At 52.3% G+C, this 16,119-nt stretch overlaps 1 protein-coding gene across 4 annotated transcripts in view; it reads right to left on the bottom strand.

The window, feature by feature from the left end:
* gbe1b (glucan (1,4-alpha-), branching enzyme 1b) overlaps window positions 1–16,119 on the bottom strand; it is a 394,510-nt gene that overhangs the window by 75,480 nt on the left and 302,911 nt on the right. For all 4 annotated transcript variants that reach the window (XM_052014127.1, XM_052014129.1, XM_052014128.1 and 1 more), the window contains exons 11-12: window positions 6,956–7,066; window positions 5,057–5,228 (exon numbers count right to left, since the gene is read on the bottom strand). In XM_052014127.1, the coding sequence (XP_051870087.1) occupies window positions 5,057–5,228; window positions 6,956–7,066 (283 nt within the window). The remainder of the gene's footprint in view (window positions 1–5,056; window positions 5,229–6,955; window positions 7,067–16,119) is intronic.

Genomic DNA, 16,119 nt, shown 5'->3' with positions numbered 1-16,119 from the left:
TCTCCAATGCTATTGTAAAGGAGATAGAATTATGATCACTATCTCAAATGCTCTGCCACTGAGAGATCTGACACCTGACCAGGTTCATTTCCCAATATCAAATCAAGCACAGCCTCTCCTCTTGTAGGCTTATCTACATATTGTGTCAAGAATCCCTCCTCAACACACTTAACAAACTGCACCACTTCTAAAACCCTTGCTCTAGGGAGATGCTAATCGATATTTGGGAAATTAAAATCTCCCATCATGATAACTCTGTTATTATCCCACCTTTCCAGGATCTGTTTCCCTATCTGCTCCTCGATATCCCTGTTACTATTGGGCGGCCTATAAAAAACACCCAGTAAAGTTATTGGCCCCTTCCTGTTCCTAACCTCCACCCACTGAGATTCCGTAGACAATCCCTCCATGACATCCACCTTTTCTGCAGCTGTGACACTATCTCTGATCAACAGTGCCACTCCCCACCTCTTACCTCCCTCCCTGTCCTTTCTGAAACATCTAAATCCTGGCACTTCAAGTAACCATTCCTGTCCCTGAGCCATCCAAGTCTCTGTATGGCCACCACATCGTAGCTCCAAGTATTTATTCCAAGCTCTAAGCTCATCTGCCTTGTTCACTATACTCCTTGCGTTAAAATAGACACATCTCAAACCGTCTGTCTGAGCACATCCCTTCTCTATCACCTGCCTATCCTTCCTCTCGTACCGACTACAAGCTTTCTCTATCTGAGAGCCAAACACCTCTTCCCCAGTCTCTCCAGTTCGGTTCCCACCCCCCAACAGTTCTAGTTTAAACTCTCCCCAGTAGCCTTAGCGAACCTCCCCACCAGGATATTGGTCCCCCTGGGATTCAAGTGCAACCTGTCCTTTTTGTACAGGTCATACCTGCCCCAAAAGAGGCCCCAATGATCCAGAAATCTGAATCCCTGCCCCTCACTCCAATCCCTCAGCCATGCATTTAACCTCCACCTCATTCTATTCCTATACTCACTATCGTGTGGCACAGGCAGTAATCCTGAAATTACTACATTTGTGGTCCTGCTTCTCAACTTCCTTCCTAACTCCCTGTAGTATTTTTTTTCAGGATTTCATCCCTTTTCCTACCTATGTCATTGGTACCAATATGTACCACGACCTCTGGCTGTTCTCAGTCCCTCTGCAGGATACCTTGGACGTGATCTGAAACATCCCGGACCCTGGCACCTGGGAGGCAAACTACCATCAGAGTTTCCTTCCTACATCCACAGAATCGCCTGTCTGCCCCCCTAACTATAGAGTCCCCTATCACTACTGCCCTCCTCTCTCCTTCCCTACTCTCTCCTTCCCTACCCTTTTGAGCCACAGGGCCGGGCTCTGTGCCAGAGACACTGCCACTGTTGCTACCCCCAGGTAGGCTGTCTCCCCCAACAGTACTCAAGCAGGAGTACTTATTGTCAAGTGGTACAGCCATAGGGGTACTCTCTAGTACCTGACTAAAAACCGGCCTCACACTCATACCATGTCTTTTCTGCAATTAGCACAGGTAAACCCATCTCACCTCGCATTGTTATTGTCTCAGCCTGTTGAGCCAAAGCCCAATCACTCTGCTACCTCTCACTGCCTGCTCTGCACGCTGCCCGCTGGATACGGCGGTCTTTTTAAACCTTTCGTGCTGTACTGGCTGATGTCATGCACCTGCACAGTCTTGCCTCTTCCTGAGTTGTTTTAAAAAAAACTTAGCTTCTCTCTGGAAATCCTCGGCCGATTCCACTGCAGCCTTCTTGCCCCGAATCTTCTCCAGTTCCGACCCCCTCTCCTGCTCCAGGATGTCGTGGATGGACCGCACGACCCCCGGCAGATCCGCCCAGCGGGAGGAAGCCAGCTGGGCCTTACTCTTCCTGCTCCGGGTGTCCACCGGGAACTCCTGGATCTCCCTCACAGTGATGGGCTGCGACACAGCGCTGGGGATGAGATAGTCCTCCAGCTCTGCATCGAAGCAGTCTCCCTCACCACTACCCCCCACCACACTCCAAGCTCTCGTCATCCTCTGGGCAGTCACCACCACCGGGCAACATGCCCACCCCAATCCGGGCAGCGGTCCCTTCAGACAGTCCTGCTCCAGGGACGACCCCACCCCCAGGATCAGTAACTGGAGGAGACCACGCCACCCTCGGGCCCAGGACCCCACCCGGACCCTGGTCTCGAGGTGGGGCAGGACCGGACTCCTGCACACTGTCATCGTCCCCTACCACTAGGGCCAAACGCACCCTCACGGGACTCCTGGCCTCGAAGGCAGCCACGATCTGGCAGACCACTACTCCGGCCAACTCGCCTCTCTCAGGCAACCCCAGATCCGTGGGGCCCTCAGCGGGGCCGGTTCCCTCCCCGGTGGGCGTGCACTCCAAGTGCGCAGCCTTGACTGAGGGTGGGTCCTCCCCCCTCTGGACCCCGCACCGCAGGATCGCCCACCGACTCGGGGCGCGACCCCCAACAGAAGCAGAGTCATTCCCCTCAGCGCCACCCTCCAGCCCTGGGGGGGGTTGCTCCCTGAGCGCTAGCCTTCACTGGGGGTATATCACGCCCTCTCCCACCCCACCCCACCCCACCCCCGGTGACTATGGTCCTTCCAACCCCTTGGACATGTTCCGACGCCGCTTCATCCCGCTGGGGTGTGGAGGCACGATGACCTCCATCTTGGGGGAAACCTTGGCCCCCGGCACCCCAACCCTTCCCTCCACCTCCCCTGGCACCCACCGAACCTCAGAGACCACAGGGACCCCCAGGTCAGGACCAGAGGAAGCCGTCGGCTCCTGCCCCTCCAGGGGTGAGGCCTGGAGGTGCCTCTTCCGCCGCACCTTCCTCTCCACAACAGGAGTCCACCCCCTCCCCACCATCCACACTGCCATCATCCCTGACCTTCACCCCCACAAAAGGGGCAGTGTGGGGAGGAACAGTGGGGGAGGGACACAGTAGGAGTGTCAGCGGTATCCCCTCTGTGCCGCTGAGGCGGAGCCAGCAGCCTGGTGGCTGGGGCAATGCCAATGGACGTGCCCAAATGCCTCGCAGACATGGCACTGTGGACGGCCGGTGGCCCAGAACACGTGGTGCTGCCCCTCATACTCGACCTGAAACTGCCCCTCAACATCCCCACCCCGCGCCTACTGCATGAACAGCGAATGCTCGAAGAAGTACACGTTCTCGAAGCCAGGTATGGCCGGCTTGAGCAACATCGGAGTGATGCCTGACCGCACCTCGCCCAGAGACTGCAAGTGAGGGAGGAGGACCTCGTCAGGGATATGGGGAAAGATGTCAGAAAGGACAATCTACTGCACGGGAGCCCCCACTGGCATGAAGACCTCCCCTGACGTCAGCTCCCTACTTAAGGCCAAGGACATCTCCTTCTCAGACCGCAAAATGAACACAAGTCTACTGAACACCTTGTAACTGCCACAACACCCGCCTTGCCCCCCACAGTCTCGGACATGGCCCGGAAACCACCATCCAGACTGACTGATGGAGGCACAGAACTGTGCACAGCATTTTACAAAGTCAACAGACTGAAACGTGACGACTTCACAGGAGCCACACCACTAGGAGCTGCAACTGCTGCGTAGGACTGAGGCCCCGCCATCTTAGAGCCTCTACAGCCACCATGACAAGGTACTACGCAGTCAGTAATCACAAAACACTGCTGGTGCAATAAACGACGACACAACCAGCAGGGCATACCAGTAATCAGTCCCGTAAAGGAGCAGTGCAGAGAAAGGAGAAGTGGGAGTCTCCTCCACATCAGCAGACAGTCCATGTGATGAAACTCCAGCGCCGTCCCTCCAGCACCGCAGTGAAACGTCTGTCACTGGGCCAGTCCGATGTCCCTCCGGCCGCACAAAAGTCCAAGGAGCCACCAAGAAAACCTTCACCCAGTCGCCCCGGGCCAAGTCCTCAAGTGGGAGGGAGCCGATCGATGCTACTGACCAGAACGAACCCAGTCCCAGCTCCCACAAACATTCAAAAACGAACCCTGACAACCCACCAGCCACCGCTGCTCCCACGGCGCTCAGAACACAGATTCCAACACCTGGCAACACACAGTCCTTCTGAGAAGAAAACTGCTCCAGCCCACTGCTCCAGATGAAACCCACACTCCCCAACTTTCTCCACAACTGCACTTCTGGATCTTTACAATCACAACATCAGTTCGCTGGGGGAGTGCATGCAGCACCGCCCTTTTTTATGAATATATGGAAGAATGACATCAGAGAAACTACTGCAAACATACTGCTTCAGATCAGAATATCGTCAACACCATCCACGACACATGGGCATTTCCCACCCACAGTGACGGGTGGGAGGGAGCCGATTTATGTTACTGACCAGCTGCATTTCACTGAGTGTTTTGATGTACATGTGACTAATAAAGATTTCTTATAGGGCAGCACGGTAGTGTAGCGATTAGCGTAACACTATTACAGTGCCACTGACCCAGGTTCCATTCCGGCCACTGTCTGTAAGGAGTTTGTACGTTCTCCCCGTGTCTGCGTGGGTTTCCTCCGGGTGCTCCGGTTTCCTCCCACATTCCAAAGACGTACGGGTTAGGGAGTTGTGGGCGTGCTATGTTGGTGCGAGAAGCGTGGCGACACTTGCGGGCTGCCCCCAGTATATTCTCAGCAATGCAATAAGATGCATTTCACTGTGTGTTTCGATGTACGTGACTAATAAGTATCTTTAAAAATATATTTAGAATAAACCTAGTTCCACTAACGTTCAAAAATGAGCTGCAGCCCACCGCTCCAGATGAAACTCACTCCCCACCACCCAGCATTCTCTACAACTGCAATTCTGGATTTTTACAATTACGGTGTGACGCTCCCTCTGTACGTTGTTGATGGTGTATCAGTTGATGGTGGGTTCAGGACCCTGGACTCTTGAACTCGGACATTCTGACCCTGAGGTGAGTGTCACCCAGCGAGGGACAAGAAATACAACCGCAGAGAGGGCACAATGCCAGCTCCACCTTTGGAGGAGACAGTACACAGGAACTGGTTGCTGTTCCGGAGGCCCCAGTGCAGACTTACCAATAAAGTTCAGGTACCCCTCGCCTCCCAGAGTGTGTGTGATCAGCCGGATCATCTTGTGTAACTGGATTCCACGGTTTATCACTGGTGTCAGGGGCGTCAGCACACTCATGTTGGTATACATCTCCGCATCCATCAGCCAGAATGCCAAGGTCTTGTCCCCAACAAGAGCCTGTAGATCAAACCCAGGGAGAGTCAGGGATGAAAGTCACACACTGGGTAAAGCTGAGACCCCACGCTGGGTTCACCACAGGGTAGTGGTCCGACCTCCACGCCTGCCCATTCCCCATCACCCCTGACTGCCCGGTAGCTCAAACATCTGAACGGAAGTGACGGTGGGAAAGACGATAACGGTGGCTCCACAGCTCTCCGGGCCAGAGAACTCCATGCCTCCAATGTCTGAGATTTCTCTTTGAAGGGGAATGTTTTCTTGGCACCTTCCCATCCCTGTCCCTGTCAGAACCTTGAGTATTTCCAGACGACCACCTCTCAGTCTTCTGGACTCAATGAGTGCAGGCACAACTGTTCCTCACAAGACAAACCCTCAACCCAGGCATCAGCCACCTCTGAATGCCTGCAATGCACGAATTTCCACCCTTAAACAGGGGCACCAAAGCAGTAGCAGTGCTGCAGATGCTTACAACCCTCCCCTGTACAATACAGGCCAACTGCCAGCTTCCTGTGTCATACCCAGGGACCCCCGGTACCTCTCTACACCAACATTCTGTAGTGTCACTCCAAAGAAACAATATTCTGCTTCTCTGTTCCTCTTCCTCATCATGTGAATGTTCTTTATTATTGGGGTTTAGGGTAAGATGAAGTTTGAAGGAGATATGTGGGGCAAGATCTTTTACACAGAAAGTGGTGGGTGCCTGGAATGAGCTGCCAGATAAGGAGGCAATACAATAGAGGTATTTAGACAGACACATGAACAGGTAGGGAATGCAGGGAGATGGACCGTGTGCATGGAGATGGGATGCTTTTAGAATGGCATCAAGGTCGGCAGAGATGTGATGGGTGGAAGGGCCTCTTCCTGCCCTGTACTGTTCCATGGTCCCAACTGGCAGAGGGACGATAAGTGGGAGAAATGGATTCAAATTAAACCCTGGTTGGGCTGCACCTGGAGCATGGTGTCCAGTTCTGGTCACTGCACCGTGGGAAGGAGGTGACTGCACTGGAGAGGGTGCTGAGGGAATTCCCCAGGGTGTTGCCTGCGGTGAAGTATTTCAGTTATAAGGAGGGTTTGGAGAGGCCGGGTGAGCTTTCCCTGGAGCAGACGAGGCTGAGGGAGACCTGATGGAGGTGTACACCATCACAAAGGGGACAGATAAGGTGGGTCGTCAGAATTTTCTTCCCTTAAGACAAGAGGTTTAAGGGGAGAGTTGAGGATCCGAGGGGGAATTATTTTCCACACAGAGGTGGTTGGGGTTTGGAACGCACTGCCTGGGGGGGGGTGGGGGGAGCAGAGACTCCCACAGCACAGAGCACCTGGACATGCAGCTGAATTGCCAAAGTGTAGAAGGCTTTGGACATAATGTGGGTAAATGGGGTGTGAGGGTTATCACAGGCACAGTGGGCCAAAGGGCCTGTTTGTCGGCTCAATATTAATGTTGCATTTTGGCGTGATCCGGGAACGTGTGATCTGCAGGGGGAGGGGAGGGGCGGGGAGCGGAGTGGGCGAGGGGGAGGGAGGAGGTGGAGGGGCGGGTGGGGGGGAGTGGGAATGGGTGGGGGAGGGGAAGAGGTGGGTTGGGGTGGAGGGGAGGGGCGATTAGGAGTGGGGGGAGTGGGTGGGGGAGGGGCGGGTGGAGGGGGAAGAGGGGGAGTTGGGGGGCGGGGGGAGGGCAAGCTCACGAGTGCATCATTGCGGCCAGTGCCGGAGGGGATGAAGTGCGTTACCTGGTCGTGGCTCTCAGCGTAGGCGATGGTCTTCTCTCCATACCGCCGGTTGGTAAGTGTGTGCACAATGTTGCCCATGTCCCAATCCTCATCCTTCAGCTCCTTCAAGATCTGTGGGCATGGAGCAGGCACAGTTACTCAATGTTCTCACAACCTGTGGCTGAGGAACATCACCTCACAGCAACAACAACGGAGGGGGCCTCCACACCACTCAGCGTCGCGCCTCCTCCACAGGCAGGCCCCACAGCCCTGTAGACCGTGGCCAGCAGAGAAACAATTCACAGGTTACAAACAGTTCAGAGACATGTTTACACAACGGCCCCAGGACAACGACTTACCTTCAGCAGCTACTGGAGTTCAAGGTTTCAGTTCAGCTCCACATGTGATCCAGTGCCCCTGGTACGTGTGACATGGTGAGGTGGGCTCACTGTCTGGGACCCCCACGCTGCAGCAGAACCTGCCCAGACACACCACGTTCTCTGATGTGAGGGTCCCGAGCAGCATCAATAACTGCCCTCCCGCATCACTGACAGCCGTGGCAATGCCCCATCCCAGTGGGGCCCCCCCACCGGTCCCTCTCTCTCCCCACTGCCCTGCTACACTTGGACCTGGTCTTTCCACTTGAAAGCTCTTGTTAAATCCACCCCCACCCCCTAAAGGTGCCCTCCAGGGCAGTAAATCCACCCCCCACCCCCTACAGCAGTGCACCAGGGGCAGTAAATCCACCCCTATCCCCTACAGCAAACGATCCAACAGAGACCCAAAATCTCCAGCCCTCCTTGTTCCCAGCACTCACTAACAAAGCACTCCTGATGGTCTGGCTCCAACTGAACAGTCAGTTCCCCCTTCCTGAACCACCCTCACCCAGACGATGAACTTTTTTTCAGCCACTCCATCCATTCTCTTTCTCATTACAACAGACGATCTGCTAGACAAACTCAGCAGGTCAAGCAGCATCTGTGGGGGAAAGGAAGTGTTGGCATTTATGCAAGTTTTGACCCGAAACGTCGACAATTCCTTTCCCCCCACAGATGCTGCTTGACCTGCTGAGTTCCTCCAGCAGATCATGTGTTACTCAGATTCCCCCATCTGCAGTGTCCTGTGTCCCCACTCTGATTACACATCCCTTGATGAGCCCACTCCTGACCTCCTGAACTAAAGCCTGGCTCCCAGAGACTACCGCAGAACCTAACAACTTTAACAAAGCCTCATGAGATTCCAACAATTCCCTCTGGTGGCAGTTGTAGCAGGGGACTGATAGGCACTGAAAACCCACAAAGGACAAACTGTCCCTGAGGAACATGGTGCCGGACATACATCACTGCCTCTTGCTGCATCCGAGTAATCCCCACACTTGACTGTAGGGTTTGTGACAGAGACTTTTATCTTCCCAGTGCCCAGTCGAAGGAAATTTCCACTTCTCCAGCAATGAATGTTGACAGTTTAGAGGAGAGGCTTTAAACAAACCTCAACATCACTGGATGTAGAATCACTTCTGAACCACCAAACAGCCTTTTAGCCTCCACCTTCTCTCAAAATCACCTGGACTCGCTGACACTTCTATAGAACATGGAACAGTACAGCACAGGAAAGGGCCCTTCAGCCCACCATGTTGTGCCGAACTAATTAAACTAGTAATTAAATGCCCAACTACACTAATCCCTTCTGCCTGCACAATGTCGATATCCCTCCATTCTCTGCACGTCCATGTGCCTATCTATGAGCCTCTTAAACACCTCTATCGTATCTGCCTCCACCACCACTCCTGACAGCGCATTCCAGGCGCCCACCACTCTTTGTGTAAAAAAACTTGCCCCGTACATCTCTTACCCCCTCTCACCTTAAACGCATGTCCTCTGGTATTAGACATTTCGACACTGGGGAAAAGATGCCAGCTGTCTACTCTATCTATGCCTCACATAATCTTATAAACCTCTATCAGGTCTCCCCTCAGCCTCTGTTGCTCCAGGGAAAACAACCCAAGTTTGTCCAACCTCTCCTTACAGCACACACACTCTAATCCAGGCAGCATCCTGGAGAAACTCTTCTGCACCCTCTCCACATCCTTCCTATTATGGGGCGACCAGAATTGAATGCAATACTCCAGATGAGGACTAACTGGAGTTTGATAAAGCTGCAACATAACTTCCTGACTCTTGAACTCAGTGCCTTGACTAATGAAGGCAAGCATGCCGTACGCCTTCCATAGAACCATAGAACCATACAGCACAAAACAGGTCCTTCGGCCCACCGTGTCGTGCCGTCCCGTCCATCAGACCACCCTCACACTACCTAACCCCTTCCTCCCGCATATCCCTCTATCTCACGTTCCTCCATATGCTTATCCAACAAGCTCTTGAACCTGTTCAATGTATCTGCCTCCACCACCACCCCAGGCAGTGCATTCCATGCACCAACCACTCTCTGGGTGAAAAACCTCCCTCTGACATCTCCCCTGAACCTCCCACCCATAACCTTAAAGCCATGCCCCCTCGTCCTGAGCATTGCTGCCCTGGGAAGGAGGCGCTGACTGTCTACTCTATCTATTCCTCTCAATATTTTATATACCTCTATCATGTCTCCTCTCATCCTCCTCCTTTCCAGTGAATAAAGCCCTAGCACCTTAAGCCTCTCCTCATATTCAATACTCTCCAATCCAGGCAGCATCCTGGTAAATCTCCTCTGCACCCTCTCCAACGCCTCCACATCCTTCCTATAATGAGGCGACCAGAACTGAACACAGTACTCTAAGTGTGGCCTAACTAGAGTTTTGTAAAGCTGCATCATAACCTCGCGGCTCTTAAACTCAATCCCGCGACTTATGAAAGCCAACATCCCATTGGCCTTCTTAACTGCTCTTTCCACCTGTGAGGCAACTTTCAATGAACTGTGAATATGAACCCCCAGATCCCTCTGCTCCTCCACACTGCCAAGTACCTTGCCGTTTACCCTGTACTCTGCCCTGGAGTTTGTCCTTCCAAAGTGTACCACCTCACACTTCTCCGGATTGAACTCCATCTGCCACTTGTCAGCCCAGCTCTGCATCCTATCAGTATCCCTCTGTAAACTCCGACAGCCCTCCACACTATCCACAACACTGCCTATCTTAGTGTCGTCCGCAAACTTACTAACCCAGCCCTCCACCCCCTCATCTAAGTCATCTATAAATATCACAAAAAGTAGAGGTCCCAGAACCGATCCCTGCGGGACACCACTAGTCACTGCCTTCCAATCCAAGGGCACTCCTTCCACTACAACCCTCTGCTTTCTACATGCAAGCCAATTCCTAATCCACACAGCCAAGCTTCCTTGGATCCCTTGGCCTCTGACCTTCTGAAGAAGCCTACCATGAGGTACCTTATCAAACGCCTTACTAAAATCCATGTAAACCACATCCACCACACTGCCCTCATCAATCTTCCTGGTCACCTCCTCAAAGAACTCTATCAGGCTTGTGAGGCAAGATCTTCCCTTCACAAAGCCATGCTGGCTGTCCCTAATCAGTCCATGATTCTCAAGGTGTTCATAAATCCTATCCCTCAGAATCCTTTCTAACAGCTTACCCACCACAGACGTGAGACTCACCAGTCTATAATTCCCTGGCCTATCCCTATTACCTTTTTTGAACAAGGGGACCACATTCGCAGCCCTCAAATCCTCCGGCACCATCCCCGTAGACAACGAGGACTCAAAGATCCTTACCAGCGGTTCAGCAATCTCCTCCCTCACCTCTCGAAGCAGCCTGGGGAAAATCCCATCAGGCCCCAGAGATTTATCTGTCTTAATATTATTTAACAACTTCAACACATCCTCTCTCTTGATATCAACAACCTCGAGAACATTACCCCTACCAGCACTCCCTTCCGCATCATCAAGACCCCTCTCCCTGGTGAATACCGAAGAGAAGTACTCATTGAGAACTTCTCCCACTTCCGCCGCCTCCAGGCAAATTCTCCCACCTTTGTCCTTAATCGGACCTACCTTCACCCTAGCCATCCTCCTACCCTTCACGTACTTGAAAAAGGCCTTGGGATTTTCCTTAACCCTACTAGCCAAAGCCTTTTCATGTCCCCTTCTAGCTCTCCTCAGCCCTTTCTTAAGTTGCTTCCTCGCTACCCTATATTCCTCACGGGCCCTGTCTGAACCTTGCTGCTTATACCTCACGTATGCTACCTTCTTCTCCCTAACAAGTCGTTCCACCTCTCTCGTCACCCACAGTTCCTTCACCCTGCCATTCCTTCTCTGCCTCACCGGGACATATTTATCCCTAACATCCTGCATAAGATCCCTGAATATCGACCACATCTCCATGGTACATTTTCCTTCAAAAAGGACATCCCAATTTACACTCCCAAGTTCTCTCCTTATAGCCTCGTAGTTAGCCCTTCCCCAATTGAAAAACCTCTTGTCCTCTCTGCACCTGTCCCTGTCCATGACAATTTTAAAGGTTATGGAGCAATGCATTTCTCGGTCTCAATCTCAGGAGACAGACTAGCCATGGATATCCAGCTTAAACCTATTGCCTCCCACAGCTACCTCGACTACACCTCCTCCCACCTGGTCTCCAGTAAGGGCACATGCCTTTGTCTCAATTTCTCCATCTCCACCACATCCGTTCTCAAGATGAGGTTTCCCACTCTTGGGCTTCTGAAATGTCCTCCTTCCTCAGGAATTGTGGCTTCCCCTCGACCGTAATTGATGGAGCCCACATATTTCCTCCATATCCTGCAAATCTGCTCTCACCCCCACCTCTTCCCAGACAGGAGAGACAGAGTTCCCTTGGTCCTCACCTCTGACCCTACCAGCCTCTGCATCCAGATCATCCTCCACCATTTCTGCAGCTCCGAGATCCCACCAGCAGCCACATCTTCCCCTCTCCCTCCCCTTCTGCTTTCCACAGGGACCACCCTCTTTGTGACTCCCTGGTTCGCTCATCCACAGGATACCCGGAGGCCCTCTTCATCATCGCAGGTGATTTCAATCAGGCCAACCTCAGGAGTGTGTTACCAAAACACTACCAGCACATCTCCTGCTCCACCAGGGGCGCCAACACCCTTGACCACTGCTATACAACCATCAAAGATGCCTTCTGAGCCACCCCTCGTCCTCACTTTGGGAAATCAGACCACCAGGCTGTGCTCCCTCTCCCTGCATACAAACAGAAACTGAAACGGGAGGATCCGGTACAGAGAGTCGTGCAGTGCTGGTCTGAGGAAGCAGATGAGCTCCTACGCAACTGCTTTGAGACAGTGGACTGGACCATGTTCAAAGACTCAGCTGCCAGCCTTGATGAGTATGCCACCACCATCACAGACTTTATCAGCAAGTGTGTGGAGGACTGTGTACCAGAGAGGACAATACGGGTGTTCCCAAACAGGAAACCATGGATGAACCAGGAGATCCACTCCCTACTGAAGGAGAGGACTGCTGCACATAAATCTGGTGATCCTGATCTGTACAAGAAATCCAGATATGACCTTCGGAAAGCTCTCAGGGATGCCAAGAGGCAATACCAACTTAAAATTGAGTCCCAGACCAGCTGTCAGTTACGGCAGGGCTTACATGCCATAACAGGCTACAAGACGAAGTCAGGCTGCATAGCTAACAACAGTGCCTCCCTTCCTGATAAACTTAACGCATTCTATGCATGCTTTGAACAGAAGGGAAGTGGATTGTCACCATCCACCCTGACAGCCACCAACGCAGCTGAACCTGTGATCACAGTGGAGGACGTAAGATCAGTCTTCCGAAGACTGAACACGAGGAAAGCACTTGGCCCAGATGGTGTCCCGGGCCACATGCTCAGATCTTGTGCTGATCAGCCGGCAGAAGTACTTGCGGACATATTCAACCTCTCCCTGCTTCAATCTCAGGTTCCCACCTGTTTTAAGAAGACCACTATCATCTCGGTACCGAAGAAAAGCAAGGTAACATGCCTCAATGACTACCGACCAGTGGCTCTGACATCCACCATCATGAAGTGCTTTGAGGGGTTGGTCATGGCACGCATCAACTCCAGCCTACCAGACAATCTTGACCCAATGCAATTCGCCTATCACCGAAACAGGTCTACAGCAGATGCCATCTCCCTGGCCCTTCACTCAGCTCTGGAGCATCTGGACAGTAAAGGCACCTACGTTAGACTATTGTTTATTGACTACAGCTCTGCCTTCAATACAATAATTCCAAGCAAGCTTGTCACCAAACTCCGAGACCTAGGACTCAATACCTCCCTCTGTAACTGGATCCTTGACTTTCTAACAAACAGACCGCAATCAGTGAGGATAGGCAGCAATACCTCCGGCACAATTATTCTCAACACTGGTGCCCCACAAGGCTGCCTCCTCAGCCCTCTACTCTCTATACACTCATGACTGTGTGGCCAGATTCTGCTCTAACTCCATCTACAAGTTTGCAGATGATACCACCGTTGTAGGCCGTATCTCAAACAGCGATGAGTCGGAGTACAGGAAGGAGATAGAGAGCTTAGTGGAATGGTGTCATGACAACAACCTTTCCCTCAATGTCAACATAAGAGCTGGTCATTGACTTCAGGAAAGGGGGCAGTGTACATGCACCTGTCAACGTCAATGGTGCTGAGGTCAAGAGGGTTGAGAGCTTCAAGTTCCTGGGAGTGAACATCACCGTCAGCCTGTCCTGGTCAAATCACATAGATGCCACAGCCATGAAAGCTCACCAGCACCTCCACTTCCTCAGGAGGCTAAAGAAATTTGGTTTGTCCCCTTTGACTCTCACCACCTTTTACTGATGCACCATAGAAAACATCCTATCTGGATGTATCACGGCTTGGTACGGCAACTGCTCTGCCCAGGGCTGCAAGAAGCTGCAGAGAGTTGTGGACACAGCCCAGCGCATCACGGACACCAGCCTCCCCTCCTTGGACTCTGTCTTTACCTCTCGTTGTCTTGGTGAAGCAGCCAACATAATCAAAGACCCCACCCATCAGGGACATTCTCTCTTCTCTCCTCTTCTATCGGGTAGAAGATACAGGAGCCTGAAGGCACGTACCACCAGACTTAAGGACAGCTTCTACCCCACTGTGATAAGACTATTGAATGGTTCCCTTATACAATGAGATGGACTATGACCTCACGATCTACCTTGTTGTGACCTTGCACCTTATTGCACTGCACTTTCTCTGTAGCTGTGACACTTTACTCTGTATTGTTACTGTTTTTACCTGTACTACATCAATACACTCTGTACTAACTCAATGTAACTGCACTGTGTAATGAATTGACCTGTACAATCAGTTTGTAAGACAAGCTTTTCACTGTACCTCAGTACAAGTGACAATAATAAACCAATAAATCGTCACATCCATCCCTCCCCCTCCCCAGGCACTTTCCCCTGCAGCTGTAGGAGGTGTACCACCTGCCCCTACACCTCCTCCCTCACCACCATCCAGGGACCTGAACAGCCCCTCCAGGTGAGGCAGAGGTTCACGTGCACCTCCTCCACCCTCGTCTACTGCATTCAGTGCTCCTGATGCAGTCTCCTGTACATCGTGTAGGCTCACCAAGTGTAGACTCGGCAACTGGTTTGTGGAGCACCTGTGCTCTGTCCAACCCGAGCTCCCAGTTACACGTCGGTTCAACTTCCCTTCCCATTCCCACACTGACCCGTCTGTCCTCTGCCTCCTCCACTGCCAGGCGGAGGCCAAATGCGACCAGAAGAACGCCAGCTCAGACCCCCCTTGGGCAGTCTACAGCCCAGCAGTATGACCAGTGAACTTTCCCGTTGCAGGTAACCCCCTCCCTGTGTTCCTTTCCCACTCCCACCGGTCCACCCAGGATCTCTCTCCCATTGTTCGCCTTTTCCATCCTCCGCCCCCACCCACCTCGTTACCAAGACATGTTGCCCTCCCCCACCCCGAGTCCATCTGTCCACCATTTCCCCACCCTCCTTACCTGGTTCCACCTGTCGAACTCTCACCCCTTCCCCTCACTTCTATATACGACCATCACTCCTCTCCACCCTCAGTCTGACGCAGGGGTTCGACCCGAGACGTCGACAGTTCCTCTCCCCCCACAGACGCTGCTCGACCCACTGAGTTCCTCCAGCAGATTGTTTGTCGCTCCAGATTGCAGTGTCTGCAGTCTCTTGTGCTTCCAACCTTTCAGTGTCTTTTGTCCAGACGTAATTAGTCTGCTGGGGTACTGCATAGTTGTTAAAACTAAGGTTACCCATTCTAAACACCCCTGCCCGCAGGGTTGGTGGTCATCAGAGCACAAACCAGGCAGGAAGAGGCCATTCAACCCTCTGCTGTCTACACCATGCAATACTATCATGGCTGACCTTTAACCTCAGTGTCACCCTCCTGCTCCAATGCCACATCTCTCCATTCCTTAGTATCCAATGTTCCACTGAACTGTGCCCTGAATTTCCTCGAGCCCCCATTTGAAGTCTTGCCAACCTCAGCTGAAAGGACTTCTCCTAAGGTCCTGCCCAGAATGGACAAGCCTTATTTTGAGACTGTGACCTCTATCTCCAAACATCCCAGCCAAGGGAAACATCTTCTTGGCATCCCAGGTGAGTTCCCGGGGGAAGAAGATGGCAGCAGCCGGCACATCGATCCCACTAGTCTCCCAAATGCTTGTCATATGTATGGGCTGTACACAATATTCTCAATGGAATTTCACCAGGGCTCCATACAATTGGAGCAAAACATCTCTGTACCGACAAACCAGGAAATTGTAGACTGGCGAGCCTTGCGTCAGTGGTGGGGAAATTACTGGAGAAAATTCTTAGGGATACGATCCACTCACATCTGGAAAAACATAGACTTATTCTGGACAGTCGGCATGGCTTTGTGTGGGAGAGGTCATGTCTTACAAACTTGATTGAGATTTTTGAGGAGGTGACGAAGATGATTGATGAGGGTAGGGCAGTGGATGTTGTCTACATGGACCTTAGTAAAACTTTCATCAAGGTCCCTCATGTAGGCTGATGCAGATTTAAGGTGCATGGGATCCATGGAGACCTGGTAGATTAGATTCAAAACTGGCTTGGCCATAGAGGTCAGAAGAGTGGTGGAGGGATGTTATTCTGACTGGAGGTCTGTGACCAGTGGTGTTCTGCAAGGATCAGTGATGGGACCTCAGTTGTTTGTGATGTACATAAACGTAGGTGGGCTGATCAGT

This window comes from Pristis pectinata, chromosome 4, assembly GCF_009764475.1.
Source record: "Pristis pectinata isolate sPriPec2 chromosome 4, sPriPec2.1.pri, whole genome shotgun sequence".
In the NCBI taxonomy this organism is placed as follows: domain Eukaryota; kingdom Metazoa; phylum Chordata; class Chondrichthyes; order Rhinopristiformes; family Pristidae; genus Pristis; species Pristis pectinata.
Note: the sequence above shows the minus strand (reverse complement) of the source record. Positions and strands in the feature narration are given on the sequence as shown.